Raw genomic sequence first — 27,644 nt, 5'->3', positions numbered from 1 at the left:
CCCTCCCCATGCCCCCCCCATGTCCCCATGCCCCCCCCATGCCCCCCCGTGCCCCCCCATGTCCCCCTGCCCCCCCCATGTCCCCCCCCATGTCCCCCTGCCCCCCCCATGTCCCCCCCCATGCCCCCCCATGTCCCCATTCCCCACCCATGTCCCCCTGCCCCCCCTGCCCCCTCCATGCCCCCCCGTGTCCCCCATGCCCCCCCATGTCCCCCTGCCCCCCCCATGTCCCCCCCCATTCCCCCCCCAGCCCCCCCATGTCCCCATTCCCCCCCCATACCCCCTCATGTCCCCATGTCCCCGTGCCCCCCCATGTCCCCATCCCCCCCCATTCCCCCCATACCCCCCCCATGTCCCCATACCCCCCCATGTCCCCATGTCCCCATCACCCCCCCCGTGCCCCCCCCGTGCCCCCCCCCCACCTTCCAGGAGGCAGCCTTGAGGTTGAGGCAGCGCCCCCTCCCCGTCAGGGTGCTCTTCATCCGCAGGGCGAAGCTGCGCCCCGAGCGCTCCCCCCGCCGCCGCGGCCCCCCTGGGGGGGGGGGGACATTGATTTTTTTTTTGGGGGGGGGGGACACGGGTGAGAGGGGGGGCCCTGGGGGTCCCAGATCTGGGGGGGGTCTCACCCCATGAAGGGGTCTTGGGAGGGGTCTGAAGGGTCTGGGGGGGGGGGAGACCAAGAGGTGTTTGCTTTTTTTTTTTTTTTTGGGGGGGGGGGTTGTAGCCCATGGGGTATTTGGGGTTTTGGGGGCATTTGGGGTTTTTGGGGTATATTTTTTTTTGGGGGGGGGGGTATTTGGGGTTTTGGGGGTATTTGGAGTTTTTGGGGTATTTGGGGTTTTTGGGGTATATGTTTTTTTTTGCAGGGGGGGGGTATTTGGGGTTTTGGGGGTATATGGGTGTTGTTTTTGTTTTGGGGGGGGGGGGGGGTGCAGCCCATGGGGTATTTGTGGTTTTGGGGGTATTTGTGGTTTTGGGGGTACATGTTTTTTTTGGGGGGGGGTATTTGGGATTTTGGGGGTATATGGGTGGGTTTTTTTGGGGGGGAGGGGGGTGGAGCCCATGTGGTATTTGGGGTTTTGGGGGTATATGGGTGTGGGGTTTTTTTGAAGGGGGGGTGCAGCCCATGGAGTATTTGGGGTTTTGAGGGTATATGGCGGGTTTTTGGGGCATATGCTTTTTTTTTTTGGGGGGGGGGGGTATTTGGGGTTTTTGGGGTATATGGGTGGTGGTTTTTTTTGCGGGGGGGGTGCAACTCATAGGTTTTTGGGGTTTTGGGGGCATATGGTGTTTGTTTTTTTGGGGGGGGAGGGTTGCAGCCCTTGGGGGGGTCCCGTGCAGTATTTGGGGGGCTGGTCCCAGGGAGGGGGGGGACCTTAAAGCAACGTGGTGTGGGGGGGGGCAACGGTGTTTGGGCTGTGCTGGGTGAGCCCGAGGGTGGCGGGGTGGGGGGGGCACCGGGGGTGTTCGGGGTGGGTCCGGGGGGGGCTCACCCTGCCGGGGGCTGAGCACATCCTGCAGCTCCTCGTGGTCGCACGGGTGCACGAAGTCGAAGACGCTGTGGCCGATCAGCTCCAGCTGCATGGGGGGGGGGGGGACACGGCTCGCACAAGCGCCCTTTGCACAAGCGCCCTTGGCACGAGTCCCCCTTGCACGAGCCCCTTTGCACAAACACCACTGCACAAGTGCTGTTGCACGAGCCCCTTTGGGCAAGCAGCTTTGCACAAGCCCTCTTGCACGAATGCATTTGCCCAAGTGCTTTTGCACGAGTGCTGTTGCACAAACCCCCGTGCACAAACTGCCTTGCACAAGACCCCTTGCACAAGCACTGTTGCATGAGCTGCACACAAGCACTTTTGCACGAGCACTTTTGCACAAGCCCCTTTGCATGAGCCCTGTGCACAAGCATCATCGTGCCAGCCCCTTGCACCAGCCCCCTTGCACAAGCACCATTGAATGAGCCATGCACGAGCACTTTTGCACGAGCACTGCTCACAAGCGCCATCGTGCCAGCCCCTTGCACCAGCCCCCTTGCACAAGCGCCATTGAATGAGCCCTGCACGAGCACTTTTGCACAAGCACCATCACACCAACCCCTTGCACAAGCCCCTTTGCACAAGCATCACTGAATGAGCCATGCACGAGCACTTTTGCACAAGCCCCGCACACAAGCACCATTGCACAGCTCCTTGCACAAGCCTCCTTGCACAAGCGCCCCTTGCACAAGCATCATTGCACGAGCCATGCACGAGAGCCCTTTTGCATGCGCCCCGCGCACAAACGCCATCACACCAGCCCCTTGCACAAGCGCCCCTTGCACCAGCCCCTCGCACGAGCCCCCTCGCACAAGGGCCCCCCCTGTGCCCCCCCCCCCGGACCTGGCTGAGCCCCAGCAGCCGGTTGACGTTTTCGGACAGGAAGATCATGTCGCCGGCCTCGCTCAGCACCATGACGAAGCCGCTCAGCGCCTTCAGGTAGCACCCGTCCACCTCCTCCGCCACCGCCGCCCAGGCACCTGGGGGACGGGGGGGGGGGGTCCCAGCATCACCCTTGGGTGCTGGGTGCTCGGGGGGGGGGTGCAGAGGTCATGAAATGGGGGCTCAGGGGTTGGAAGAGGTTCCTGGGGGGCCCGGTGGGGGGGGGCTTTGGGGTGCTGGGGGGGGGTCTTGGGGGTGGCCGCAAGTGTCAGGAGGTGTCTGGGGGGTCCTGGGGGGTCCCAGGGGGGTTCTCAAAAGGTTCCAGGAGGACCAAGGTGGTCCCAGAGGTTCTCAGGAGGACCAACAAGGTCCCAGGAGGTCCCTGGGGTTCCCAGGAGGTCCAGGAGGCCCCAGAGGTTCTCAGGAGGACCAAAGTGGTCCCAGGAGGGCCAAGGAGGTCCCAAGGGTTCCCAGGAGGTCCTGGAGACCCCAGGAGGACCAAGGAGGCCCCAGAAGGTCCCAGGAGACCCCAAGAGGTCCCAGGAGGACCAAGAAGGACTCAGAGGCCCTAGGAGACCCCAAGAGGTTCCGGGAAGACTGAGGAGGACCAAGGAGGTCCCAGGGGTTCCCAGGTCCCAGAGGTCCCAGGAGGACCAAGGAGGCCCCAGAGGCTCCAGAAGACCCCAAGAGGTCCCAGAGGCTCTCAGGACCAAGGAGGTCCCAGGGGTTCCCAGGAGGTCCCAGAGGCCCTGGGAGACCCCAAGAGGTCCCAGGAAGACCAAGGAGACCCCAGAGGTTCTCAGGAGGACCAAGGAGGTCCCTAGAGGTCCCAGGGGTTCCCAGGAGGTCCCGGAGGTCCCAGGAGGACCAAGGAGGCCCTGGAGGCTCTGGGAGACCCCAAGAGGTCCCGGGAGGACTGAGGAGACCCCAGGGGTTCTCAAGAGGTCCCAGGGGTTCCCAGGAGGTCCCAGGAGGACCAAGGAGACCCCAAGAGGTCCCAAAGGTTCTCAGGAGGACCAAGGAGGTCCCAAGGGTTCCCAGGAGGGCTGGAGACCCCAGGAGGACCAAGGAGGCCCTAGAGGCCCTGGGAGGCCCCAAGAGGTCCCAGAGGCTCTCAGGAGGACCAAGGAGGTCCCAGGAGGACCAAGGAGGCCCCAGGAGGACCAAGGAGGCCCCAGGAGGTCCCAGACGTCCTCAGGAGGACCAAGGAGGTCCCAAGGGTTCCCAGGAGGACCAAGGAGGCCCCAGGAGGTCCAAGGATGTCCCAGAAGGACCAAGGAGATCCCGGGAGGACCAAGGAGGCTCCAGGAGGTCCCAGACGTCCTCAGGAGGACCAAGGAGGTCCCAAGGGTTCCCAGGAGGACCAAGGAGGCCCCAGGAGGTCCAAGGATGTCCCAGAAGGACCAAGGAGATCCCGGGAGGACCAAGGAAGCCCCAGGAGGTCCAAGGATGTCCCAGGAAGACCAAGGAGATCCCGGGAGGACCAAGGAAGCCCCAGGAGGTCCAAGGATGTCCCAGGAGGACCAAGGAGATCCCGGGAGGACCAAGGAGGCCCCAGGGTTACCCGGGGGGGGGGGGGGCGGATTCGGTCCCGGGGGTCTCACCGGCGGCCAGGAGGCGGTGGACGCGCAGGTAGCTGATGGTGAGGCGCATGATGGAGGCCTTGTCCAGGTGGGCGCTGACGCCGCGGGCGAAGGGCAGGGTGTGCGCCAGCTGGTAGAAAACCTCCGTCTCCCGGCTACGCCGGCACCGCGCCGCATCCCGCGAGCGCTCCTTCCGCAGCTCCGGCGTCGACCTGCGGCCACCGGCACCCATGGGTGCTCGGGGCCCCCCCCCCCCGGGGCCGGCGGTGGGACGGGGAGGGGATGGGGGGCACGGGGATGGTGGCACCCGGAGGACGCCGTGGATGGGGTGGGGGTGTCGTCAGCAGGGGCATGGGGACACCGGGAGTGTGGGTAGGGGGATGCTGTCGATATGAGACTGGGGACACTGGGAATGGGGTATGGGGACACCGGGACTTTGGGGACTGACATGGGGGCACCGCGGGTGTGGGGACATCGTCACCGTGAGCCTGGGGACATCATCAACATGAGCCTGGGGACACCATCACTGTGGGTACGGGGACACCAAGACTTTGGGGACTGACACGGGGACACTGGGGATGGGGACGCCGTCACCAAGAGCCTGGGGACGTCATCAACGTGAGCCTGGGGACACCGGGACTTTGGGGACTGATGGGGTCACTGTGGGGATGGGGACACTGGGACTGACACGGGGACACTGTGGGGATGGGGACACCGTCACCACAAGCCCGGGGACACTGTCACTGTGGGTACGGGGACACCAAGACTTTGGGGACTGACATGGGGACACTATGGGGATGGGGACACCGTCACCACGAGCCTGGGGACACCGTGGGTGCTGCTGGGACACGAGGGAATGCACGCGCGTGTGCCGGTGTCAGCGTAACAGTGGGCGTGCAAGTGGTGTGGGTGTGCAAGGGGGTGTGTATACGGCGGGGTGGGGGGGCGTGGGCGTGCAAGGGGGGGCGTGGGCGTGCAAGGGGGTGTGCCCGTGGGTGTGAGGGGGTGGGTACGTGCACATGGGTGGCTGTGAGTGTGCAAGGGGGCGTGCAGGTGGGCGGGGGTGCATTTGTGGGGGGCGCAAGTGGGCGTGCAAGGGCATGCACGAGGGGGCGTGGGCGTGCACGGGGGTGTGTGCAGGTGTGCAAGCAGGTGCGTGGGGGGGGGTGCACGTGTCAGTGTGGGCGTGCACACAGCGGTATGCGAGGGGGTGTGCACGGGGGGGGGGTGTGCACAAGGAGGGGGCGTGCGTGCACGGGGAGGGGGCCGTGCACGTCTCCAACAACCGCGCGTGCACGAAACGGGGAGTAAGGGGGGGGACAGGGTGGGAAGGGGACGCTGTGGGGGGGCTCAGCGCGGCCCCCCACCACTGGGGTGGGGGCGTCGGGGCACGCTCACGCGCGCGTGTGCCCGCGTGTCCCGTGCCGAGGGTGCGTGCGGGCGCGCGTGTGCGCTGCTGGTGCGTGCGTGCGGCCGGGACGGGCTGTTCCTGTCCCTGGCGCCGTGCCCGGGGGCCGCAGCCGGGAGGGGGGTGGGGGGGGGACATAAAGGAGGGGGGGGGGGGACGGGGACGGGAGGCGGTGGGGGAGGGTGCGGGGGGGGCGGTGGGATGGAAATGTATGCAGATTTATGCGGGGTGGGGGTGGGCAGCCCACCCAAAACACAGCTGGAGGAGCACTGGGGGAACTGGGGGGAACTGGTGAGGACTGGGGGGAGACTGGGGGGGGACTGGGAAGGGGTGATCCTGCCCCCCCCCTCCCCATTTGTGGTGGATTGTGCATGGTGGGGGGGGGGGGGGCCCGTTGTGTCCCCTCCACACCCGTGGGGTCCTTGTGGGGTGGGGGGGAGGCAAAATTTGGGGGGGGGGGGTGGGGGGGAGAAACGGGACCCCCCCCCCCGGCCACGTCACGCCACGGCCCCACACGTGATGTACACACGCGTGCACATGGCTGGGGGGGGGGGGGAACCCCTGGGGGGGGGGGAACGGCAGCGCCGGGCGGCGCGGTCCTCGCACGCACGCGTGCACCCGCACGGGGCTGGCCGGGCGTCACGCCCCCACGGCTGGCACGCGCCTCCCAACCGCCGCGTGGCCCGCACGAGGGCGTGCGAGGCTGCACGAGGACACGGCCGGCTCGCACCAGGGTGCACAAGTTCCCCCCCCCCCGGTTGGGACTGCCCGAGGATGCACGAGGGCACGGCCAGCTCGCACGAGGATGCGCCCAGCTTGCACGAGGACGCACGAGGCTCACACGAGGCTCACACGAGGCTCGCACGAGGCTCGCACGAGGACGTGCGAGGCTTGCACGAGGACCCCACTGGCTTGCACGAGGATGCGCCCGGCTTGCACGAGGACCCCAGTGGCTTGCACGAGGGTGCCCGGCAACGCGCGTGGCTCGCACGAGGACCCCCGCAGCTCGATGCTGGCGCCACCACACCCGCGGCTGCTGCCCCTCGTGCGAGCGTCCCCCCCCGTCGTGCGAGGGGCCCCAACACCCCGTCCCCCCACGCCCCCACCCCTTGCACGCGGATTTGAACCAGGGCCAGCAGCGGGGGCCCGCAGGGGTCCCACGCCCCGTGGGGGTCCCACGCCCCGTGGCAGCTGCACAAATCCCCCAGGACCCCCCCCGCGCCCCCCGCTGGCCGGACACCGCCCCCCTCCCAATCTCCCCCCCCACCCCCGCCCCGTCGAGGAGGTCCCATTTAGAGAGGACCCGATCCCCCCCCCCTCCCCCTTGACCCCCCCCGCGCCCCGACCCTCGCCCCAAGACCCCAGGGGCTCGGTCCCGACCCCCCCCAGGACCCCCTGGGACCCCCCCGGGACCCCCCTGCGGCCGGATCGTGCCCCTCAGCCCCGCGCCCTGCCCCGAGAACGCCCCCAGGGGGCCGCCTCCTGCCCCCCCCCAGCCCCCCCGAGCCCCCCCAGGCCCCCCCCGGTCCCCCACCCCCCGGGGCACGGTCCCTTCCCTCCCGGGACCCCCCCAAACCCCCCCGGGGACCGGATCCCGCTCCCCTCGGGGGCCGGACCCCGACCTCTCCCCCCGCCCCGCTCACTCCGGGACCCCCCCCGCGGGGTCCCGGGCCCGACCCCGGCCCCCCCTTGAGCCCCCGGTCCCCCCCGTGTCCCCCCCCCCCCCCCCATACCTCGCCCCGGGCCGCCCGTCCATGGCCGCCGCCGCCGCCGCCCTCTGCGCGCCCGCACCCACCGCGCCGAGCCCCCTCCCCGGCCACGCCCCCTCCCCCCCGAGCCACGCCCCCTCCCCCTGAGCCACGCCCCCCCCCGGCCACGCCCCCTCCCGCGCCCCCCTGCTGGCCGCCCGCCAACGCCCCCGGCCCAGGCCACGCCCCCCTCGGGGGGCTTGGCCCCGCCCTTGGCGCGAGGCCCAGCCCCCCCCAGCCTCCCGCTCCCCGCCGGGCCACGCCCACCTCCGCCCCCTGAGGCCCCGCCCACTCGCTCGAGCCCCGCCCCTTCTGGCAACAGGCCATGCTCATCTAGGCCACGCCCCCTTCTATCCAGACCACGCCCCCTTTGTATAGGCCACGCCCTTCGCCCTCCCCCCCCCCTCCAGCCGTTCCCAGCCCCCTGCCGACATTTCCCCCTCCGGGGCCGTTTCCTGACCCCCCAGTGACCATTTTCAACCTCCCCCCACGTTTTCCAGCCCCCCCATGACCGTTTCCAGCCCCCCCGGTCCATTTCCAGCCCCCCCATGACCATTTCCACCCCCTCAAGGTCCATTTCCATGCCCCCATGACCGTTTCCAGCCCTCCCATGACCGTTTCCAACCTCCCCGTGACCATTTCCAGCCACCCCATGACTATTTCTGGCCTTCCCATCACTGTTTCCAACTCCCCCATGCCCGTTTCCAGGACCCCCATGACTATTTCCAGCCCCCCCCAGTCTATTTCCATTCCCCCTATGACCATTTCCAGCCCCCCTATGTCCATTTCCAGGCTCCCCATGACCATTTCTAACTCCCCTATGTCCATTTCCAGCCCCCCATGTCTGTTTCCAGGCCCCCCATGACTATTTCCAGCCCCCCCATGATCACTTCAATTCCCCCAGGTCCATTTCCAGACCCCCCAGGTCCATTTCCATTCCCCCAGATGCATTTCCAGCCCCCCTATGACCATTTCCAGCCCCCCCATGACCATTTCCAGAGCCTCCAAGTCCATTTCCAGCCCCCCCAGGTCCATTTCCATTCCCCCATGTCTGTTTCCAGGCCCCCCATGACCGTTTCCAGCCCCCCCCGGCCGTTTCCAGCTCCCCCATGACCGTTTCCAGGCCCCCCCTCCCCCTCTATGTCCGTTTCCAGGCCCCCCCCCCGGTGCCGCCGTGGCCGCCCCGCGGCCCCTCCCCTTGACCCACCCCCGCGCACCCCGCGCATGCGCCTTGCCTCCCCCTTCTCCCGACCCGGAAGCGATAGCCGGAAGGCGGCGCCGTGACCCGGAAGCGAAACCTGCGGGAGGCGCGCGCGGAGCGGGAGCGGAACGGGAGCGGAGCCACCATGTGAGGGGGGGGCGGGGGCACCGGGCCGGGGGGGGGGGGGGGGGGGCGGGGCCGCGTCCCGGTCCCGGTCCCGGTCCCGGTCCCGGTCCCGGTCCCGGTCCCGGTCCCGGTCCCGGTCCCGGTCCCGGTTCCCGTCCACGGTCCCGGTCCCGGCCTCACGTTCCCGGTTCCCCCATCCCCGGTGCCCCCATCCCCGGTCCCTGATCCCCGAGTCTCGGTCCCGGTCCCCCCCGGTGCCCATCCTCGGTGTCCCGGTCCCGGTCCCTACGTCCCCGGTCCCCATTACCGGTCCTCCGTCCTCGGTGTCCCCGGTCCCCGGTTCCCAGTCCCGGCCTCACGTTCCCGGTTCCCCCATCCCTGCTCCTTAATCCCCGAGTCTCGGACCCGGTCCCCGGTCCCCCTGCTGCCTGTCCCCGGTGTCCCGGTTCCCGGTGTCCCCGTCCCTGATCCCGAGTCTCAGTCCCGTTCCCCCCGGTGCCCGTCCCCGGTGTCCCAGTCCCAACCTCACGTCCCCAGTGTCCCGGTCCCGGTCCCTCCATCCCCAGTCCCCTGTCCCCGGTCCCCCCGTCCCCGGTCCCGGCCTCACGTTCCCGGTCCCCCCATCCCCGGTTCCCATCCCCGGTGTCCCCGGTCCCCGGTTCCCAGTCCCGGCCTCACGTCCCCGGTCCCCCCATCCCCGGTTCCCATCCCTGGTGTCCCCGGTCCCAGTCCCTCCATCCCCAGTCCCTGATCCCTGAGTCTCGGTCCCGCTCCCGGTCCCGGTTCCCAACCCCGGTGTCCCGGTGCCGTTCCCGGCCTCACGCCCCCCCCCGGTACCGGTGGCCAGGAGCCTGCTGAACAAGCCCAAGAGCGAGATGACACCGGAGGAGCTGCAGAAACGGGAGGAGGAGGAGTTCAACACGGGGCCGCTGTCGGTGTTGACGCAGTCGGTGAAGAACAACACCCAGGTGCTCATCAACTGCCGCAACAACAAGAAGCTGCTCGGCCGCGTCAAGGCCTTCGACAGGTCCGGGACCCCCCCGGGACCCCCCCCGGGACCCCCAGTATCCTCCCAGCACCCCCCAGTATCCCCCCGTTATCCCCTAGGTCCCCCCGGTATCCCCCCGGTATCCCCCCATTATCCCCCCGGTCTCTCCTCCCCCGGTATCCTCTCAGATCCCCCCCCCCCCAAAAGTGCCCCTTGGCTCCCCCCCCCCGCTACCCCAAAGAACCCTCAGTGTCCCCCAAAATACCCCAAGGGCTCCCGGCAGGGTCCCCATTTCCCCCCTGGGTCACCCCAAATTGCCCTCCAGGTCCCCCGATATCCCCCTGGGTGCCCCAATATCCCCCTGGGTCCCCCAATATCCCCCTGGGTGCCCCTATAACCCCCTGGGTGCCCCCATAACCCCTTGGGTGCCCCCATAACCCCCTAGGTCCCCCGCTATATTTCTGAGTCCCCCCCCAAAATGCCTTCCGAGTCCCCAGATATCCCTTCAGGTCCCCCAATATTCCCCTGGGTCCTCCCCAAATGCCCTCTGGGTCCCCCAATATCCCCCCAAATCTCCTCACAGCCCCCTCAGGGTCCCCAGCATCCCCCTGGGTCACCCCAAAGTGCCTTTTGGGGTCCCCAATATCCCCCTGAGTGTCCCCGCAGGGTTCCTGACGTCCCCCTGGGTCACCCCAAAACGCCCTCAGGGCCTGCAGTTCCCCTCTAGGTCTCTCCTGGGTCACCCCCCAGTCCCTGTAGGGCTCCCAGTGTCCCCCAGTTACCCCAAATCCCCCCTCGGTCACCCCAAAACACCCACAGAGCCTTCGGTGTCCCCCAGGACCCCCCCACGGGACCCCCAGCATCCCTCCGCGCCCCCCCCACAGACCCCAAAGTCGTCCCCAACATTTCCGTGCTCCCCTCCCATGCCCCCCCACCCCCCCAAGTTATCCTCCCAGGGCTCTCCCCACCAGTTGGGGTTCCCCTGAACCCCAAAAAAATATTGCCCCCCCCCCAAAAAAAAAAAAAACCCTCCTGGTGTTTCCCCTCCCTGCACACCCTGGACCTCCTGCACCTCCCCCAGCCCCGAGGACACCCCAGACACCCCCTCCCCGTGCCCCTACCCCCCCCAAACCCCCTCCCAAACCCGAGCAGCCCCCTTAACGCCCCCCCCGGTGCGCCCCCCCCCCCCCAAATTTCAGGCACTGCAACATGGTGCTGGAGAACGTGAAGGAGATGTGGACGGAGGTGCCCAAGAGCGGCAAGGGCAAGAAGAAGTCGAAGCCGGTGAACAAGGACCGCTACATCTCCAAGATGTTCCTGCGCGGCGACTCCGTCATCGTCGTCCTGCGCAACCCCCTCATCGCCGGGAAGTAGAGGGGGGGGCCACGAGACCCCCCCCCCAAAAAGAAAAAATAAAATTGGGGTCACTGGGGGTCGTGCTGCCACCCCCAACCATCCCCAGCCTTGCCCTGAGACCCCCAGGGTCAGGGTGGACCCCCAGGGTGAGGCTGGGCCCTGGTGTTTTGTGCCCCCCCCAGCCCAAAATGCCTTCGTGCCCCCCCCCAAAATGCCTTCCTGCCCCCCAAAATCCCTTAATTCCCCCCAAAAAGGCATTTTGGGGGGGGGGGGGGGGAGGTGCTCGAGCCCCCTTGGGAGGCAGCGGGCAGCACCTGGAGGGGCTTCACCCCCTCCGCGAGGTTTTAGGCAGCCCCCGGGGGGGTTTTGGTTTTTTTTGCCCCCCCCGGGGGTCGCAGGTGGAGGGGGGGGGGCAGGAGGAGCTCCCTGGGGGCGCCCCCCCCCCCCCGCGCCGCGCTGTGGTTCCTCCCGGCCCCGCTGTTCCCCCCTCCCCCCCCCCATAATAAAATGGTTTCGTCCCACCCGCTGTGTCCGTCTCTTGGCTCCTCCCCTTTTGGGGGCGTGGTCTGGGATGAGGCCACGCCCCCGGGCGCGTGCTGAGGCGCCGTCGTGCGGGCGAGGTGCGGGGATGAAAGAGGGGGGGGGGAGGGGGAGGGTTCCGGGACCCCCCCCCCAACGCCCCGGATCGGGCCCCGGGGACCCCCCCCCGCGGTGCTGACCCCCCACCGGGGATTCCCCACCCCCCCCCCCCAGGAGATGCCGCAGCGCAGGGGCAGCGCCCAAGCCCCCACCGCCCCCCAGGGCCTCCGGTGAGGGGTGCGGGGGGGGCCCCCCCCCACCCCCGTGTCACCCCCCCCACCCTGTGCCCCCCCCCCGTACCCTCCCATCACCTCCCCATGGCCCCCCCCCCGCAGTGTCACCCCCCCCAGTACCCCCCCAAGTCCTTTCTCTCCCCATAACCCCCCCCAGTCTCTCTGCCCCCCCCCCAATTACCCCCCCTCTCCATTGTCACCCCCCCTCCGGTGCCCCCCCCCCCCCGTTGTCACCCTCCTCCTGTGTCCCCCCCCCCAATAACCCCCCCCGCGTTGTCACCTCCCCCGCGTCACCCCTCCCCACATCCCCCTCCCTGTGCCCCCCCCCATTGTCACCCCCCCCCGTGCCCCCCCTCCCCATGTCACCCCCCCCACCTGTGTCCCCCCCCCCCGCTGCCCCCCCCCACCCCATAACCCCCTTTGTGCCCCTCCCCCGCGCCCCCCTCCCCGTCTCACCCCCCCCACCCCGGTGCCCCCCCCCCTCCACGTAACCCCCCCCACGATGCCCCCCCCCCCCCCCCAGCCGCCCCCCCCAGGACTGGCGCGTGGTGCTGCAGGAGCTGGACGAGATGCTGCCCTGGCCCTGTGACATGCCAGGGCCCCACACCGAGGTATTTTTTGGGGGGGGGAGGTCCCGGGGGGGGGGTCAGAAGGTGCCGTGTGGGTGCCCGACCCCCCCCCCTATTTGTGTGTCCCCCCCCCCAAAGGAGCAGGTGCTGCGCAACGTCCTGGGGTACGTCTGGTACCTGAAGTGCACCCTGCGAAAAGTGTGGGGGGAGGCAGGTAACGGGGACCCCCCCCCAATTAAAAAACAACCCCCCCCCCCCCCCTCAGGACCCCCTTGTCCCCCCCCCCAGGACTCCCCCAGGCTTTGGGGAGGAGGGAACAAGACTGGGGGGGGGGGGGATGTGATGGGGATCCCCCCCCTCAGCACCCCCCCCCCAGACCCCTTCCCCATTCGGGTACCCCCCCATGACCCCCCCCAGGTTCCCAACAGCGCCCCCCCCCACTTTAAACCCCCCCCCCCTCCTTTAAACCCCCCCCCCTTTAACCTCTCCCCCTCCAGGACCTCCCCTCACCCTGTGACCCCCCCCAGCTTCTTTCCACCCCTGCCCCCCCCCTGCTGCCCCCCCCCCCCCGTTAACCCCCCCCACCCCGTGACCCCCATTTGGGCCCCCCCTGACCCCCCCCCATCCCCACAGGACTTTTTGGGGACCCCCCAGAGGCAGAGCCGAGCGCCGAGGCCACACCCGGGTAGGTGACACTGGGGGGGGGGCACCCATGGGTGCTGACCCCCCCCCCCCAACCCCCCCTAACCCTCCCCCCCCCCCCCGCAAGGTGTCCGCTGGTGCCCGAGGAGGTGCTGCTGGGGGGGGCCGGTGTCGACCCCTGGTTGAGCGATACTGGGCCAAACTGGGCCGATCTGGACCTGAACTGGGCCGAGCTGGGAGGGGGGGGGACGCCCCCCCCCCCGCTGACCCCCTCCCCCCGGCGCAGGGGGCTGCTGGGGCTCAGCCCCTCCCTGCTGGCCTCCCCCCCCCCCCCCGGCTCCCCCAGCAACGTGGTACGAGGTGAGGCCCCGGGGGGGGGGGACGGGGGGGGGGGGGGGGGGTCAGGGGACAAAGGGGGTGGCCCTGTGTGTCCCCGTCCCCCCCCCAGTTCTGCTCAGGGTGTGTCCCCCCCCCCCCCAACAGCGCTCTTCCCTGAAGTCTACCTCAGCCCGCAGGTGGGGACTGCGCCCGTCACCCCCCCACCCCCCCCCAGGTGTCACCCCCCCCCCTCAATGTCCCCCCCCCATTGTCCCCCTCCCACTGTCACCCCCCTATTGTCACCCTCCAGTGTCCCCCACAAGTGTCACCCCCCCCCCCAGTGTCACCTTCCCCCAATGTCACCCCCCCTGTGTCCCCCCCAATGTCCCCCACCGGTGTCACCCCCTCGATGCCACCCCCCCCAGTGTCACCCCCCCGCATCACCCCCCCACTATCACCCCCCCATTATCACCCTCCCAGTGTCCCCCTCCCTATGTCACCCCCCTGATGCCACCCCCCCAGTGTCACCCCCCCGCATCACCCCCCCCGTGTCACCCCCCCCAGTACCCCCAGTATCACCCCTCCGTGTCCCCCCCCCAGTGTCCCCCCCCAGTGTCCCCCTCCCTATGTCACCCCCCTCGATGCCACCCCCCCAGTGTCACCCCCCCCAGTACCCCCAGTATCATCCCTCCGTGTCACCACCCCAGTGTCCCCCCCCCAGTGTCCCCCCCCAGTGTCCCCCCCCCAGTGTCACCCCCCCTCGATGTCACCCCCCCCAGTATCCCCCCCCCAGTGTCCCCCCCCCCCCATCATCACCCCCCCAGTAACCCCCCCGCATTCCCCCCCCCCCCAGCCGGTGGCAGCCCCTCTGTCCCTGCAGGCCCCGGTGGTGTCCCCGGGGATGGGGGGGGGGGCGGCCAGCGGCCCCCCGGCACCCCCTAAAGTGGGGAGGGGGCCGGGGGGGGCACGGCGGAGGCAGCGCCGGCAGCCCCCCCCCCGGCCCCCCCCGCGCCCAAAGAAGAAATGCGTCAACGGCTTCCTCATGTTCTGCCGCATCAACCGCAAGGCCTACATCAGGTGGGGGGGGACACGGGGACACGGGGGGGGCACGGGGACACGGGGGGGGCACAGGGACATGGGGGGGGCACAGGGACATGGGGGGGACATGGGGACACGGGGGGGGCACAGGGACACGGGGGGGCAATGGGGACACGGGGGGGGCACGGGGGGGACATGGGGAGGGGGGGGGCTCGGGGGACACTGGGACCTGAGGGGGTGTTGGGGACCTCAAGGGGATGGGGGGACCTTGGGGGTCTTGGGGACCTTGGGGGTGTTGGGGACCTTGGGGGACATTGGGGCCTTGAAGGGACATTGGGACCTTAGGGAACACAGGGGCCTCAGGGGACACGGGGACCTTGGGGGGTGTTGGGGACCTCAGGGGGTTTTGGGGACCTGGGGGGACATGGGGGCTTTAGGGGACATGGGGACTTTGGAGGGTGTTGGGGACCTAAGGGACATGGGGACCTTGGGGGACATGGAGGCCTTGAAGGGACATTGGGGCCTTGAAGGGACATTGGGACCTCAGAGGACACAGGGACGTCGGGGGACATGGGGACCTTGGGGGGTGTTGGGGACTTTGAGGGGTGTTGGGGACCTAAGGGACATGGGGACATTGGGGGGTGTTGGGGACCTCAGGGGGTTTTGGGGACCTGGGGGGACATTTGGGCCTTGAAGGGACATTGGGACCTTAGGGGACACGGGGACCTGGGGGGACACCGGGACCCCAGAGGGACCCCAAAGGGACCCCAGAGTAGGGAATATGGGGCAGGTGGCACCGGGACATTTTGGGGGGGGGGGACACAGGGCTGCTGGGGAGAGGGGGGGGGACCCTGGATGGAGCTGGGGACTTGGGGGGGGGGGGGCTCTGGTGCCACCCCCGGTGCCACCCCCGGCGCCAGCACCCGCCCGGAGCTGTCGTCCACCGAGGCCACGCGGGAGCTGGCGAAGCTCTGGCACAGCCTCAGCCCCGACGAACGCCAGCCCTACTGGTGCGTACTGGTCCTTACTGGTCCTTACTGGGGCGGGGATGCACCAGTAAGGACCAGTAAGGACCAGTTGTCCCCCACACGGTGTCCTTCCCCCCACAGCCTCCACGCGCGGCGCTTCAGCCAGCAGCACAACCGCACGCTGCGGCTGGACGGGGACAACGGTGACAAGAACGGGGACAAGAACGGGGACAACAATGGGGACAACAATGGGGACGACAACGGGGACCTGCCCCCCCCTGCGCCCCTCCAAGCCCTGCTGGCCGCCCACGCTGGGGTGCTCAGGGGGGGGCGTCCGTCTGCCTGATGTCCCCGTCCCCGTCCCCAGAACCCCCCGGTGACCCTCACCCCGTCCCCATAACCCCTGTCCTCGTAACCGCTGTCCCCATAACCCCTGTCCCTGTCCCCTCCCCGGGGACAGTCCCGTTCCCGGAGGTTTTTACCCCATTATTTATTGTCCTGGGCAGAGCTGGCTCTGTCCGGGACGGGGACAGGGACAGCTGGGGGCAGTTTGAGGACAATTTGGGGACTTTTGGGGACCCTTCGGGGACTTTTTGGGGACCCTTTGGGCACTTTTGGGGGACACTTTGGGCCTTTTTAGGGCCCCTTTGGGGCCTTTTAGGGGACAATTTGGGGCCTTTTGGGGACCCTTTGGGGCCGTTGGGGACACTTTGGGGCCTTTTTGGGGACCGTTTGGGGACTTTTAGGGGCCCTTTTGGGGCCTTTTTATGGTGTTTTTGGGGACCCTTTGGGCCCTTTTAGGGGACCCTTTGGGGCCTCTTTTGGGACCCTTCGGGGCGTTTTTAGGGACCCTTCGGGGCCTTTTCAGGGACACTTTTGGGGCCTTTTGGGGACGCTTTGGCCTTTGCGGGCCTAGTCCCCGCCATCTTGTCATCGAGCAATAAAACCCCTTTGTTGTCTACCTGTGCCTCACTGTGTCCCCCCCCCCCGCACCGTGTGCCCCCCCCCGTGTCCCCAAGAGGCCGGGAGCCGCGTCGGAGCCCTTTATTGCCATTATCGGGGCGGGGGGGGCGCGGTGTGGGGCCCCCCCTCAAGGCTTCTTAGGCCGCGAGGCCTGCGCCAGCGACCACAGCGAGTAGCAGGTGCCTGCGGGGACAGGGACGGGGACAGCTCAGGGACCCGTGTGTCCCCCCCCCGTCCCCAAAAAGACTCAGTGCCCCCCCCCGTGCACCCCCCCCGACAGTGACCCGGTGGCCGTTGCCTCCCCTCCATCTTAAAAATACAGCCCACTGTGTGCCCCCCCCCCCCCAGTTCTAGGGGACACCGAGGTCTCTGGGTGTGTGCCCCCCACCCCCAAATCAATAGGGATTTGTGTGCCCCCCCCCTAAAAAAAAACAAACAGCCCCCCCCCCCCCCCCAGGAGCCGGCCGTACCCACGGAGCAGATGAGGGTGGTGAGGTGATAGAGCACCGAGTCCATGGTCCCCCCCTTGAGGTGCACCGGGAGCCCGTTGTCCTCCTGGGGGGGGGCACGGGATGAGCGATATCAAGAGCTGACCCCCCCCCCCTAAAATACCACCCCCCCCAAAAAAAAACCAAAAAACCCAAAACACCCCCCAAATGTCCCTTCCTACCCCCCCACAGCCCAAGGGACCCCAATATCCAGGCTGTGATCCCCCCCCCACCCCCGGCACCCAATTATTTGCCCCCCCCCCCATCCCAGTGCCCCCCCCCCTCACCTGAAAGTGCTTCTGGTGCTCGGGGACCCGGTTGTGGAGGCGCCGGGGGCCGGGGGGGGCCGGGGAACGCAGGAACCCCAAGGGAATGGCCTTGGGGGGGGGGGGGGGGGCATGAGGGTGTGAGGAGAGACCCCCTGACCCCCCCCCCCCAATAAATCCCCTCAACCAAAGGGATCCCCCCCAGAACACTTCTCCTATAGGGACCCCCCCCCCATAGCCACCCCCCCCAGGACCCCCCCAATAAGACCCCTCCCCAAAAGACCCTTCCATAACCGCCCCCCCCGTCGATCACCTGCAGCCCCCCCCCATAACCCCCTCCGACCCCCCCCCATAGGGACCCTCCCATAATCCCCCCAGCCCTCCCCCATGGTGCCCCCCCCAATCCTCCCTCTCCTTAGTGCCCCCCCCATAATCCCCTCCCCTTGTTACCCCCCCCATAATCTCCCTGCCCCTTGGTGACCCCCCCCCATAATCTACCCCCCCCCCCCGGCAACCCCCATAACCCTCCCCTTTGGTACCCCCCCCAATCTGCCCCCCCCTTGGCACCCCCCCATAATCACCTCCCTTTGGTGCCCCCCCATAATCCCGTCCCCTTGTTGCCCCCCCCCAATAATCCCCTCCCCCCTTGGCACCCCCCCATAATCTCCCCCCCCTTGTCAACCCCCATATGCCCCCACCTTGCTGCCCCCCCCCAGTGCCCCCCCCATAATCTCCCCCCCTTGCTACCCCCCATAATCCCCCCCCCTTGGCACCCCCCCCATAATCCCGTCCCTTTGGTGCCCCCCCCATAATCTCCCCTCCCATAATCTCCCCCCCTTGGTACCCCCCCCCATAATCTCCCCCCCCCCATAATCTCCCCCCCCCTCGGTGCCCCCCCCCCGGTGCCCCCCCCCCCCGTACCCTGAGGCCCCTCATGCTCAGCCCGTGCCGCTCGTCCTCTGCTGCGGCCACAAAGGGCACGGGGGGGGGGACAGGGAGGGGGGGACAGCGGGGGGGTGGAGGGGGGGGGCGGGACGAGGCGGGGCCGGGGGGGGGGGCCAGGGCAGGGGGGGCCGGGGGGGGCCGGTGCTGGTGGCACCCAGGCGCACGCGGCCCCGAGGAGACGGTGACAGCCGGGGACAACGGCGAGGGGACACTGAGGGGTGCCCCCCCCCCATTGGCGCTGTGCCCCCCCCGCTGTGGTGTCCCCATATGTGGCCTGTCCCTGTCCCCATGTCCCTATATGTGGCCTGTCCCTGTCCCCGTGTCCCTACTTGTGGCCTGTCCCCATGTCCCTATATGCGGCCTGTCCCCGTATGTGGCCTGTCCCCATCCCTGTGTCCCTATATGTGACCTGTCCCCATGTCCCTATATGTGACCTGTCCCTATATGTGGCCTGTCCCTGTCCCCATGTCCCTATACATGGCCTGTCCCCATCCCCATCCCACTATACATGGCCTGTCCTTGTCCCCATGTCCCTATATGTGGCCTGTCCCTGTCCCCATGTCCCTATATGTGACCTGTCCCTATCCCTGTATGTGGCCTGTCCCTGTCCCCATGTCCCTATATGTGGCCTGTCCCTGTCCCCGTGTCCCTGCTTGTGGCCTGTCCCCATGTCCCTATATGCGGCCTGTCCCCATATGTGGCCTGTCCCCATCCCTGTGTCCCTATATATGACCTGTCCCCATGTCCCTATATGTGACCTGTCCCTATATGTGGCCTGTCCCTGTCCCCATGTCCCTATACATGGCCTGTCCCTGTCCCCATGTCCCTATATGTGACCTGTCCCTATCCCTGTATGTGGCCTGTCCCTGTCCCCATGTCCCTATACATGGCCTGTCCCCATCCTCGTGTCCCTATATGTGACCTGTCCCTGTATGTAGCCTGTCTTTGTCCCTGTGTCCCTGTAAGTGGCCTGTCCCCATATCTATGTCCCCACACATAGCCTGTCCCTGTCCCCATGTCCCTATATGTGGCCTATCCCCATCCCTGTGTCCCTATATGTGGCCTGTCCCTGTCCCCATGTCCCTGTATGTGGCCTATCCCCATCCCTGTGTCCCTATACATGGCCTGTCCCTGTCCCCGTGTCCCTATATGTGGCCTGTCCATGTCCCCTTGTCCCCATATCCCTATATATGACCTGTCCCATGACCCTATATGTGGCCAGTCCCTGTCCCCATGTCCCCACACATGGCCTGTCCCTGTCCCTATGTCCCTGTATGTGGCTAGTCCTTGTCCCAGTGTCCCCATAAGTGGCCTGTCCCTGTCCCCGTGTCCCTACATGTGCCATGGGGGGGGTCTGGGGGACACCACCTCCAACCCATGGACCCCCCCCCAAACCAATTAACCCCCCCCAATCCAATTAACCCCCCCCAAACCAATTAACCCCCCCAATCCAATTATCACCCCCCCCGAACCAATTAACCCCCCCAATCCAATTATCACCCCCCCCGAACCAATTAACCCCCCCCCAATCCAATTATCACCCCCCCGAACCAATTAACCCCCCCAAGTCCAATTAACGCCCCCCCCCCAACAATGGGGCCAGGTTGTAGAAAGTCCCCAAGGCTCCTTGGGGTGCTGGGGGGGGGGGCAGAAAGGGGACATTGGGGGGGGGGCACTAAGGGGTGTCGGGGAACCCGACGGGGGGTCCCTGGGGGGGTCCCTTTGTCCCCGTCCCCCCCCCCCCAGCAGCAGCGCAGGGCTCTTGGCAAAGGGCTTTATTGAGGCACGACCCCCCCCCCAAACCCCCCCCCCCACCCCAAAAAAGACACCAAATAAATATACAATAAAAAGCAACCGGCCTTAAAAAGGGGAAAAAGGGGGGGGGGGGACACCGGGGGGGGGGATACAGCGTGGGGAGGGTCTTGAGGGGGGGGCCCCGGGGGGGTCCCGGACTATCACACGGTGATAAGGCGGCGGTGACGAGCCCCCGGGGGGGGGGACACGGGGAAGGGGGGGGGGGGACACGTCAGGGCTGTACAAATATACAAGGGGGGGCCCCCGCTGTTTGTTTTTTTTTTGGGGGGGGGGCCCAGCCCCAGGGTAGTGTTGGGGGGGGGGGGGGCAGGGCTCGCAGCCCCCAGGGGCATTAAACCTGTAAGTGCCCCTGGGGGGGGGCACGTTGAGCTCCTAACTGCCCCCGGGGGCACGTAGCGGCACTGGGGGGGGGTAAATGGAGCATTAACTGCCCCCCCCCCCCCGGGGTAGGGAGCCCGGAGCTGCCCCTAGGGGGTTGGTGAGGTCCATAATTGCCCCAGGAGGGGGTAAATAAGGCCCCTAAATGCCCTGGGGGGGGTGGAAAGCCTCCCAGGGGAACAACGTAGCCCCTAAGTTCCCCCCCCCGGGGGGGTAGGGGGCACCCCAGCGGGGTAGAGATCCCACATCTGCCCCGGGGGGGGATGTAGTGTCCCCCCCCAGGGGTGAGAGAGCCCCTAACTGCCCCCCGGGGGGGGCAGGATAAGGACTGTAACTGCCCCTGGGGGGGGGGGGGGAGCGGAGAGTCCCTGAAGGGCAGCGCTCACAACTGCCCCCAGTTACCCCCGGGGGGGGGGGGCAAACAGAGCCCTTAACTGCCCCGGGGGGTCCACAGAGCCCCCCCCCCGGGGGGGAAGGAGCCCGTGGAGGCGGGGGGGGGGGGTGCAGAGCCCTTAGCGACCCCTGGGGGCACGGAGACCCCCCCCCACCGGGGAGGGGCAAAGCCCCCAGGACCCCCATTTGCTGGGGGCACCGGGAGCTTTGTTGGGGGGAGTCGGGGCAAGGGGGGGGGGGGTGACAAAGGCCACCGCCCCCCCCCGCGTCACACGAAGACCTTGGCCAAGGCGTCGGCGCCGGCGCTGGCGCTGAGGGCGCGGCTGGGGTGGAAGGCGACGGCGTGGACGGCCTCCTCGTGCTTCTTGCGGTGCGCCGTCAGCTCCTGCACGCACGTCTTGTGCGCCAGGTGCCACAGGCGCAGCGAGCAGTCGTGGCCTGTCGGGAGTGGGGGGGGGGGAGTTGTGTTTTTTGGGGAGTTTTAGGGGGTTTCGGGGGGTTTCGGGGGTACCCCGGAGGGTGAGGGGGGCGGTGGGGGAGCTGGAGTTGGGACTTCGTCAACTCGGAGAGGGTGGGGAAGGGAGGCAGGGGTATGGATGGCCTTGGGGACAAGGATGTGGCCTCTGGGATAAGGACATGGGCTCGGGGACAGGGACACAGCCTCAGGGACAAGGACACGGCCACGGGGACAAGGACACGGCCACGGGGATGTGGCCACAGCCTTGGGGACGTGGCCTCGGGGACAGGGACACAGCCTCAGGGACAAGGACACGGCCACGGGGACAAGGACACGGCCACGGGGATGTGGCCACAGCCTTGGGGACGTGGCCTCGGGGACAGGCACACAGCCTCGGGGACAAAGACACTGCCTTGGGGATAGGGATGTGGCCACGGGGATGGGGACATGGCCTCCAGGGACAAGGACATGGCCTTGGTGACGTAGCCTTGGTGACAAGGACACGGCCACAGGGACAAGGACATGGCCTCAGGGACATGGCCTCGGGGACGGGGATGTGGCCTTGGGGACGTGGCCTTGGGGACAAGGACACGGCCACAGGGACAAGGACATGGTCTCAGGGACATGGCCTCAGGGACAGGGACATGGCCTCGGGGATGGGGATGTGGCCTTGGGGACGTGGCCTTGGGGACAGGGACACAGTTTTGGGGATGAGGACACAGCCTTAGAGATGGGGACGCGGCCTTGGAGGAAAAGAACGTGGCCTTGGGGACAGGAATGTGGCCTTGGGGATGGTGACATGACCTTGGAGGACAATGATACAGTCTCAGGGATGGGGACGTGGCCTCAGGGACAAGGACGTGGCCTCGGGGACGTGGCCTTGGGGACAAGGACACGGCCACTTACTGCCGGACATGAGGAAGACGCCGTTGGGGTCGACGGCCAGGCAGGTGACGGCGTCCAGGTGGGCCACCATGGAGTGCACGACTTTCCCTGGCGCCACGAGGGGAGGAGGGGGGGCAGAAGGGTGACAGCGGTGACAAAGCTGTCCCCAACACCCCCCCCAATACCTCGTTAGGGCTAACGAGCCCGCGGCGCTACCTGTCCGGTTGTCGAGGAAGCGGATGCCGCGGTCGTCGTTGGCGGTGATGGAGAGGGGCTGCGAGGGGTGGCTCACCACCTGGTTGATTTGGCTGCCACCTGTAGGGGGGGGGGGACACGGGATCAGGCCCCGCCACCCCCTTGGGGACACAGCTTTGTCCCCAAGCGCCCCCCCAGCTCGCTCACCGCCGCCCGCCGGCCGCGTCTCCAGCGTCAGCAGTGCCCGCGCTGCCTCCACGTCGTAGAGCACCGCGGCGCCCGTGCGGAACGCCACCACGGCGTGCCCGGGCTCGGTGGCCGAGAAGGTGACAGAGGTGGGGACACCGTGCTCTGCGGGGTGGGGGGGGACACGAGGGTGAAAACAGCACCTGGGGGGGGGGGATTTCGCCCCCTAAGGGGCCGCCCCGTGCCCCGGCTCACCGCTCTGGGCGTCGTAGGTGCTGAGGCAGGCGGCGGCGGCGTCGCGCCGGGGGTCCCAGAGGCGCACGGTGCCGTCGGCGGAGCAGGAGGCCAGGCGGTCGCCGGCGGGGTTGAAGGCCAGGCCCCACACCGCGTCCCCGTGGCCCTCCAGGACGCCGCTGAGCACCCCGGGGTCTGGGGACGGCCCAAAAATGTCACCTTGAGGGGTGAATGTCCCCCCCCCAAAGCGTCCCTCTCCGGGGAGGGCAGCGGGGAACCCACCGTAGCCGTCGTAGGGATCCATGTCGAGGTCGGGCAGGCGCCAGCGGCGGATGCAGGCGTCCACGCCGCCGCTGCAGCACAGCGCGCTGTCACGGCCCATGGCCACGGCCAGCACCGGGCCCCTACGGGGACAGGACGGGGTGAGACGGGGTGAGACGGGGCCACGGGGGACCCCAAAGCTCGCCCCGGGGGGTCCCACCCTCCTTGGGGTGCCGCCAACCCCCACCTGTGCCCGCGGAAGGCGTAGACCGGCTCCACGTCCAGCGCCGCGTTCCTGCGGGTGGGGAGACACAAAAAAAAAGAACAAAAAGAACAAAAAGAACAAAAAGAGGGGCACGTCCACACCTGGAAGGGGTGGGGGGACACCAGCCCGCCCGGCAGCCCCCCCCCCCCGGTATTCCCAGCACCCACTTTTTGGCCGCGACGGTTTTCTGGAGGTTCCAGAGCTTGAGGGTGCCGTCCTCGGAGGCGGTGAGCAGGGCGGCCTCGGCCGGGTGGAAGGCCAGGCCCCGCACGGCGTCGTAGTGGCTACGCAGGGTGAATTTGGGGTTCCACGTCTTCTTCAGGGCGTCCCGGCCCTCCGAGAGCTGCGGGGGGGGGGCACGGGGACAACTGAGAGGGGAATGGGGAGAGCCGGCAGAGCCGCCGGGCCCCGGATTTGTTTTTTTTTCACCCCAAAACGCCGCTGAGGGGGTTGAGGAAGGAGCAGAGGGACGGGGTGGGTGCTCGAGGGGATGGTTGTGCGTGGGTCAGAGCGTGGCAGGGCCCAGGGGACACTCGGGGAACAGTGGGGGGCGTTTTGGGGCCGCAGCAGGATGTAGGAACGCCGAGGGGACCCTCGTGAAGGGGTTTGGGGACGTAAGGAGCAGCAGCAGAGCCAAGGGGACGCTCGGGGCGGCATCTGGGAACGTCACGGGGGAAACGGGGCTGAGGGGACGCTCGGGGCTCGTTTTGGGGACAGAACAGGGAAAAACGGGGCCGGGCCTGGGCACACAGCAGGGGTGACTCACGTCGCAGCTGAGCTCGTTGTCGTTGGTGACCGTCAGGTCGGCCAGGTCCCCCAGGCTGACGGCGCCACCACCGATGCTGTCCATGATGAAGACGTCGGAGGAGAGGCCGAGGGACCCTGCGGGGAGGCACGGGGGGGGGCTCAGGGACATTTGGGGGGGCCACCGGAGGGGACGGGGCCACGGGAGGGGACGGGGAGCGTACCCTCGTGCGCGCGGGGCTGCCCCGAGGCGGCCGGTTTCGGGGGGAGCCCGTCCACGTCCCGCAGGTCGGCCAGCATCCCCTGCAACCGCACCCGGCGGCTCTCTGCGGGGACAGGGGCGTCAGGGCCACCTTCGGCAGGCAGCGGGGGGGCGCCGGGGGCCCCCCCTGCCGCTTCGCTTCCCCCCCCCCAGGACCTGCTCACCGAGCTCGCCGCCCTCCCCGGCCCGCCGGCCGTCCCCGTTCTCCCCGGAGCCCAGGAAGTCGAACTCGTTGAGGGCGTCCTCGGAGTCGTCGTCGTCGTCCTCGTCCTCCACCTCGGGCAGCAGCGGCTTGGGGGGGAGCTGCGACAAAGAGGGGGGGGGGGGGTCAGGACCCGTTTTAGGGCACCCCGAACGAGGGCAGTGTCCCAAATTTTTTTTTTTTGGGGGGGGAGGGGGCTTGCCTTTACTCGCTGCTTCTTGTGCTGCCGCGGGGGCTCGGCGGGGGGGCCGTCGGCGTCCTCGTCCTCGTCGCTGTCCTCGTCCTCGCAGGGGCGCAGGAAGGGGACCTGCTCCAGCACCGAGCCCCCCCCGCGCTCCTTCGCCTCCTTCCCCGCATTCCTACGGGGCGGGGAGGGAAAACAGGGGCTGCAGCCCCCTCCCCGCCACAAAACACCCCCCCAGGAATAAAAAAACCAACCCCTACGACCCTCCCACCCCCCCCTTTTCCCCTGCCTCACCTCTGGATCTGCTCCTCGATGCGGCGCACCAGCAGCGAGTCCCCCCCGGGGCCGGGGGGGCCGCGGGCCAGCAGCGCCCGCACGCGCCGCGAGCGCATGTCCAGGATGGTGTCGCTGTACCCCACCTCCTCCAGGTACCTGCAAGAGGGGGGGGGGACACACTTAGGGCACCCCCCCCACCCCAAAAATTCCCCCCCCACCCCCCCCCTTCCCCGTACTCACTGTCGCAGCAGCTGCCGGCCCTCCTTCCACGCCAGGGGGCCCCCCTCCAGCGCCGCCACCTCCAGGGGGCCGTTGGGGGCTGGCGGGGGAGGGGGGGGGACAGCGGGGTCAGGGGGGGCCCTAAAATGTGCCCCCCCCCCTCCCCATAAACTATTTTTTGGGGGACACGCACCCGGCTCCGGCGCTTCTGGCTTCTTGTCCCCCGGCGCCGGCTCGGTGCCGAATTTCAGCTTGTGGTACTTGGACCTGGAAAGGGGGGGGGGGACACAAAAAGAAGGGGGGGGACAGGGACACTCGTGGGGACCCCAAAATGTTTTTCGGGTCCCCCCCCACCCCCACAGCCCCACCCCTGCACCCACCTCTCCTGTTTGAGGGCGTACTCCAGCATCTTGATGCGGCGCACCAGGTCCGTCTTCAGGTTCTCCTGGCCCTTGCGCTCGCCCTGCAGGAAGGCCACCTGCGCCTGTGGGGACATGGGGACAGCGTGGGGACAATGGGGACAGCGTGGGGACAATGGGGACAGCCCCCAGAGCTGGGGACAAGGAGCTGAGGCTGCGCAGGGTGGCGGTGGGAAGGGGTGAGGGGCGCTGAGTAAGTGGGCTGGAGGTGTCCCCAAGGCTGGGGGTGGCATGGTGACATCAGTGTCCCCAAGGCTACGGGGTGGACAAGTGACACCGGTGTCCCCATGGCTGGGGGTGGCCCCGTGGTGACACTGCTGTCCCCAAGACTCAGGGTGGCTCCGTGGCACTGGTGTCCCCAAAGCTAGGGGTGGCACAGTGACACCGGTGTCCCCAAGGCTACAGGGTGGACAAGTGACACCGGTGTCCCCCAGGCTGGTGGTGGCCCGGTGACAACGGTGTCCCCAAGGCTATGGGATTGAAAGGGACACCAGTGTCCCCAAGGCTGGGGGTGGCCTGGTGGTGACACTGCTGTCCCCAGGACTCAGGGTGGCCCCGTGGCACTGGTGTCCCCAAAGCTGGGGGGGTGGCCCAGTGCCATCAGTGTCCCCAAGGCTACGGGGTGGCCCCGTGGTGACCCCGCTGTCCCCAAGGCTGGGGGTGTCCTGGTGGCACTGCTGTCCCCAAGGCTGGGGGGTGGACAAATGACACCGGTGTCCCCCAGGCTGGTGGTGGCCCGGTGACACCGATGTCCCCAAGGCTGGGGGTGGCCCGGTGACACCAATGTCCCCAAGGCCGGGGGGGGGTGTCCAGGTGGTGCCACCGCTGTCCCCAAGCCCCGGTGCTGCCCCCAGGGCTCGGTGCCCCCCCCGCAGTGCCCCCCGTATCCCCAAACCCCGGTGCTGCCCCCGGTGCCACCCCCACGATGCCCCCGGTGTCCCCAAACCCCCAGCCCCCCCCCCCCTCCCCCCGGTACCCCCCCCCCCCCTCCTCCCGGTGCCGGTTCCCGCCCCCTCCCCCCGCCCCCCCCCCCCCCCCCCATCCCGGCGGCCATTTCCTCCCAAGATGGCGGCGGCGGCGGCCCCGGTAACCCCCTGACGACGGCCCCGGTACCCTCCCCTCCCCCGTTAACCCCCCCCCCCGTCCCCTCCCGGTTCCCGGTACCTGCAGCTCCGCCCGCTCCGCCTCCCAGCGCCCCTTCTCGGCCTCGAAGCGAGCCCACTCGTGCTGGATGAAGTGCAGGATGCCGGGCAGGCTCAACCCGCCTCGGTTCGCCGCTTCCACCGGGCCAGGACCGGGGCCGGGCCCGGGGGGGGGCGGCTGGGCCCTGGGGGCCGCCGCCGCCGCCGCCGCCGCCCGCTCCGCCGCCATCACGGCTGCCACAAAGGGAGCCGCGGCGACGCCGCTTCCTGCCACAAAGGGAGCCGGAAGTTGGAGGATGGGGATGGGGAAGGGGGGGGGGGGGAGGGAGGAGGAAGGGGGAGGGACGCGCGTTGCCGAGGCGACGGCGGTACGGGGCGGTGTGGGGGGGGGGTTATGGGGTGGTGTGGGGTGTTAGAGGGTGGTATGGGGCGTTATAGGGCCTTATGGGGCACTATGGGGCGATATAGGGTGTTATTGGGGCGTTATAGGGCTGTATGGGGCACTATGGGGCGTTATAGGGCGGTATGAGGCGTTATAGGGTGTTATGGGGCACTATGGGGCGTTATAGGGTGTTATGGGGCACTATGGGGCGTTATAGGGCGGTATGGGGCGATATGGGGCACTATGGGGCGTTATAGGGCGGTATGGGGCACTATGGGGCGTTATAGGGCGGTATGGGGCGTTATAGGGTGTTATGGGGGCGTACGGGGTGTCATAGGGCGGTATGGGGCACTATGGGGCGTTATAGGGCGGTATGGGGCGTTATAGGGTGTTATGGGGGTGTACGGGGTGTCATAGGGCGGTATGGGGCACTATGGGGCGTTATAGGGCGGTATGGGGCGTTATAGGGTGTTATGGGGGCGTATGGGGCGTTATAGGGTGTTATGGGGGCATATGGGGCGTTATAGGGCGGTATAGGGCGATATGGGGCACTATGGGGCGTTATAGGGCAGTATGGGGCGTTATAGGGTGTTATGGGGCAGTATGGGGCTTTATAGGGTGTTATTGGGTTTTATAGGGTGTTATAGGGCATTATGGGGCGGTATGGGGTGTTAGAGGGCGCTATGGGGCGGTATGGGGTGTTAGGGGGCGGTATGGGGCACTGTGGGGCGTTATGGGGTGTTATAGGGTGGTATGGGGCGTTATAGGGCATTATGGGGGAGTATGGGGTTCTATGGGGCGTTATGGGGCGTTATAGAGCAGTATGGGCTGGTATAGGACAGTAGGGGGCAGTATGGGGTGTTATAGAGCTGTAAGGGGTGTTAATAGGGTGATATGGGGTGTATGTGG

The 27,644-nt window shown here is 68.2% G+C and overlaps 4 protein-coding genes and 1 long non-coding RNA gene across 5 annotated transcripts; 2 read left to right on the top strand and 3 right to left on the bottom strand.

The window, feature by feature from the left end:
* Nucleotides 1–422: 422 nt before the first annotated feature.
* On the bottom strand, nt 423–7,170 carry NPAS1 (neuronal PAS domain protein 1; the record flags this gene model as incomplete). Its single annotated transcript, XM_084502029.1, has 5 exons — nt 7,142–7,170; nt 4,022–4,212; nt 2,379–2,515; nt 1,494–1,578; nt 423–532 (listed from the first exon to the last, which is right to left on the bottom strand). Coding segments are annotated over exons 1-5 (546 nt in total), but the record flags the coding sequence as incomplete, so codon positions are not given.
* Nucleotides 7,171–8,407: 1,237 nt separating this feature from the next.
* SNRPD2 (small nuclear ribonucleoprotein D2 polypeptide) lies at nt 8,408–10,889 on the top strand. Its single transcript, XM_084502002.1, has 3 exons — nt 8,408–8,504; nt 9,331–9,510; nt 10,671–10,889. Coding segments are annotated over exons 1-3 (357 nt in total). The 5' UTR covers nt 8,408–8,502; the 3' UTR covers nt 10,846–10,889.
* A 3,322-nt stretch (nt 10,890–14,211) lies between these two features.
* On the top strand, nt 14,212–16,128 carry LOC311425975. Its single transcript, XR_014686476.1, has 3 exons — nt 14,212–14,245; nt 15,127–15,216; nt 15,316–16,128. It is a non-coding gene; the product is annotated as an uncharacterized lncRNA (long non-coding RNA).
* Nucleotides 16,129–16,203: 75 nt separating this feature from the next.
* On the bottom strand, nt 16,204–17,887 carry COX7A1 (cytochrome c oxidase subunit 7A1). Its single transcript, XM_084502001.1, has 4 exons — nt 17,813–17,887; nt 16,913–17,002; nt 16,608–16,692; nt 16,204–16,320 (listed from the first exon to the last, which is right to left on the bottom strand). The coding sequence occupies exons 1-4, from the start codon at nt 17,825–17,827 to the stop codon at nt 16,265–16,267; spliced, it is 246 nt and encodes an 81-aa protein (XP_084358127.1). The 5' UTR covers nt 17,828–17,887; the 3' UTR covers nt 16,204–16,264.
* A 1,709-nt stretch (nt 17,888–19,596) lies between these two features.
* On the bottom strand, nt 19,597–26,624 carry STRN4 (striatin 4). The gene is made up of 17 exons (XM_084501985.1): nt 26,376–26,624; nt 25,173–25,276; nt 24,986–25,059; nt 24,814–24,892; nt 24,592–24,729; nt 24,316–24,472; nt 24,076–24,214; nt 23,874–23,975; nt 23,672–23,787; nt 23,073–23,248; nt 22,888–22,935; nt 22,662–22,783; nt 22,401–22,574; nt 22,167–22,310; nt 21,981–22,079; nt 21,786–21,872; nt 19,597–20,860 (listed from the first exon to the last, which is right to left on the bottom strand). The coding sequence occupies exons 1-17, from the start codon at nt 26,580–26,582 to the stop codon at nt 20,691–20,693; spliced, it is 2,136 nt and encodes a 711-aa protein (XP_084358111.1). The 5' UTR covers nt 26,583–26,624; the 3' UTR covers nt 19,597–20,690.
* Between the last annotated feature and the right edge of the window lie 1,020 nt (nt 26,625–27,644).

This window comes from Aythya ferina (genome assembly GCF_964211825.1).
Source record: "Aythya ferina genome assembly, chromosome: 35".
Lineage (NCBI taxonomy): Eukaryota > Metazoa > Chordata > Aves > Anseriformes > Anatidae > Aythya > Aythya ferina.
The sequence above is the reverse complement of the archived record's forward strand: the minus strand, read 5'-3'. Positions and strand labels throughout refer to the sequence as shown.

Excerpts from the sequence above, each read along its gene's own strand:
- SNRPD2 (XM_084502002.1), top strand. Across the intron at positions 9,511-10,670 it reads CGCGTCAAGGCCTTCGACAG|GCACTGCAACATGGTGCTGG; the intron begins GTCCGGGACCCC and ends CCCAAATTTCAG.
- COX7A1 (XM_084502001.1), bottom strand. Across the intron at positions 16,693-16,912 it reads AGCACCAGAAGCACTTTCAG|GAGGACAACGGGCTCCCGGT; the intron begins GTGAGGGGGGGG and ends GCCCCCCCCCAG. Across the intron at positions 16,321-16,607 it reads CACCCTCATCTGCTCCGTGG|GCACCTGCTACTCGCTGTGG; the intron begins GTACGGCCGGCT and ends CTGTCCCCGCAG.
- STRN4 (XM_084501985.1), bottom strand. The coding sequence starts at position 26,582 with ATGGCGGCGGAGCGGGCGGCGGCGGCGGCGGCGGCGGCCCCCAGGGCC. Across the intron at positions 23,976-24,075 it reads CGGGGAGGGCGGCGAGCTCG|AGAGCCGCCGGGTGCGGTTG; the intron begins GTGAGCAGGTCC and ends CTGTCCCCGCAG. Across the intron at positions 22,080-22,166 it reads GACGCGGCCGGCGGGCGGCG|GTGGCAGCCAAATCAACCAG; the intron begins GTGAGCGAGCTG and ends CCCCCCCTACAG.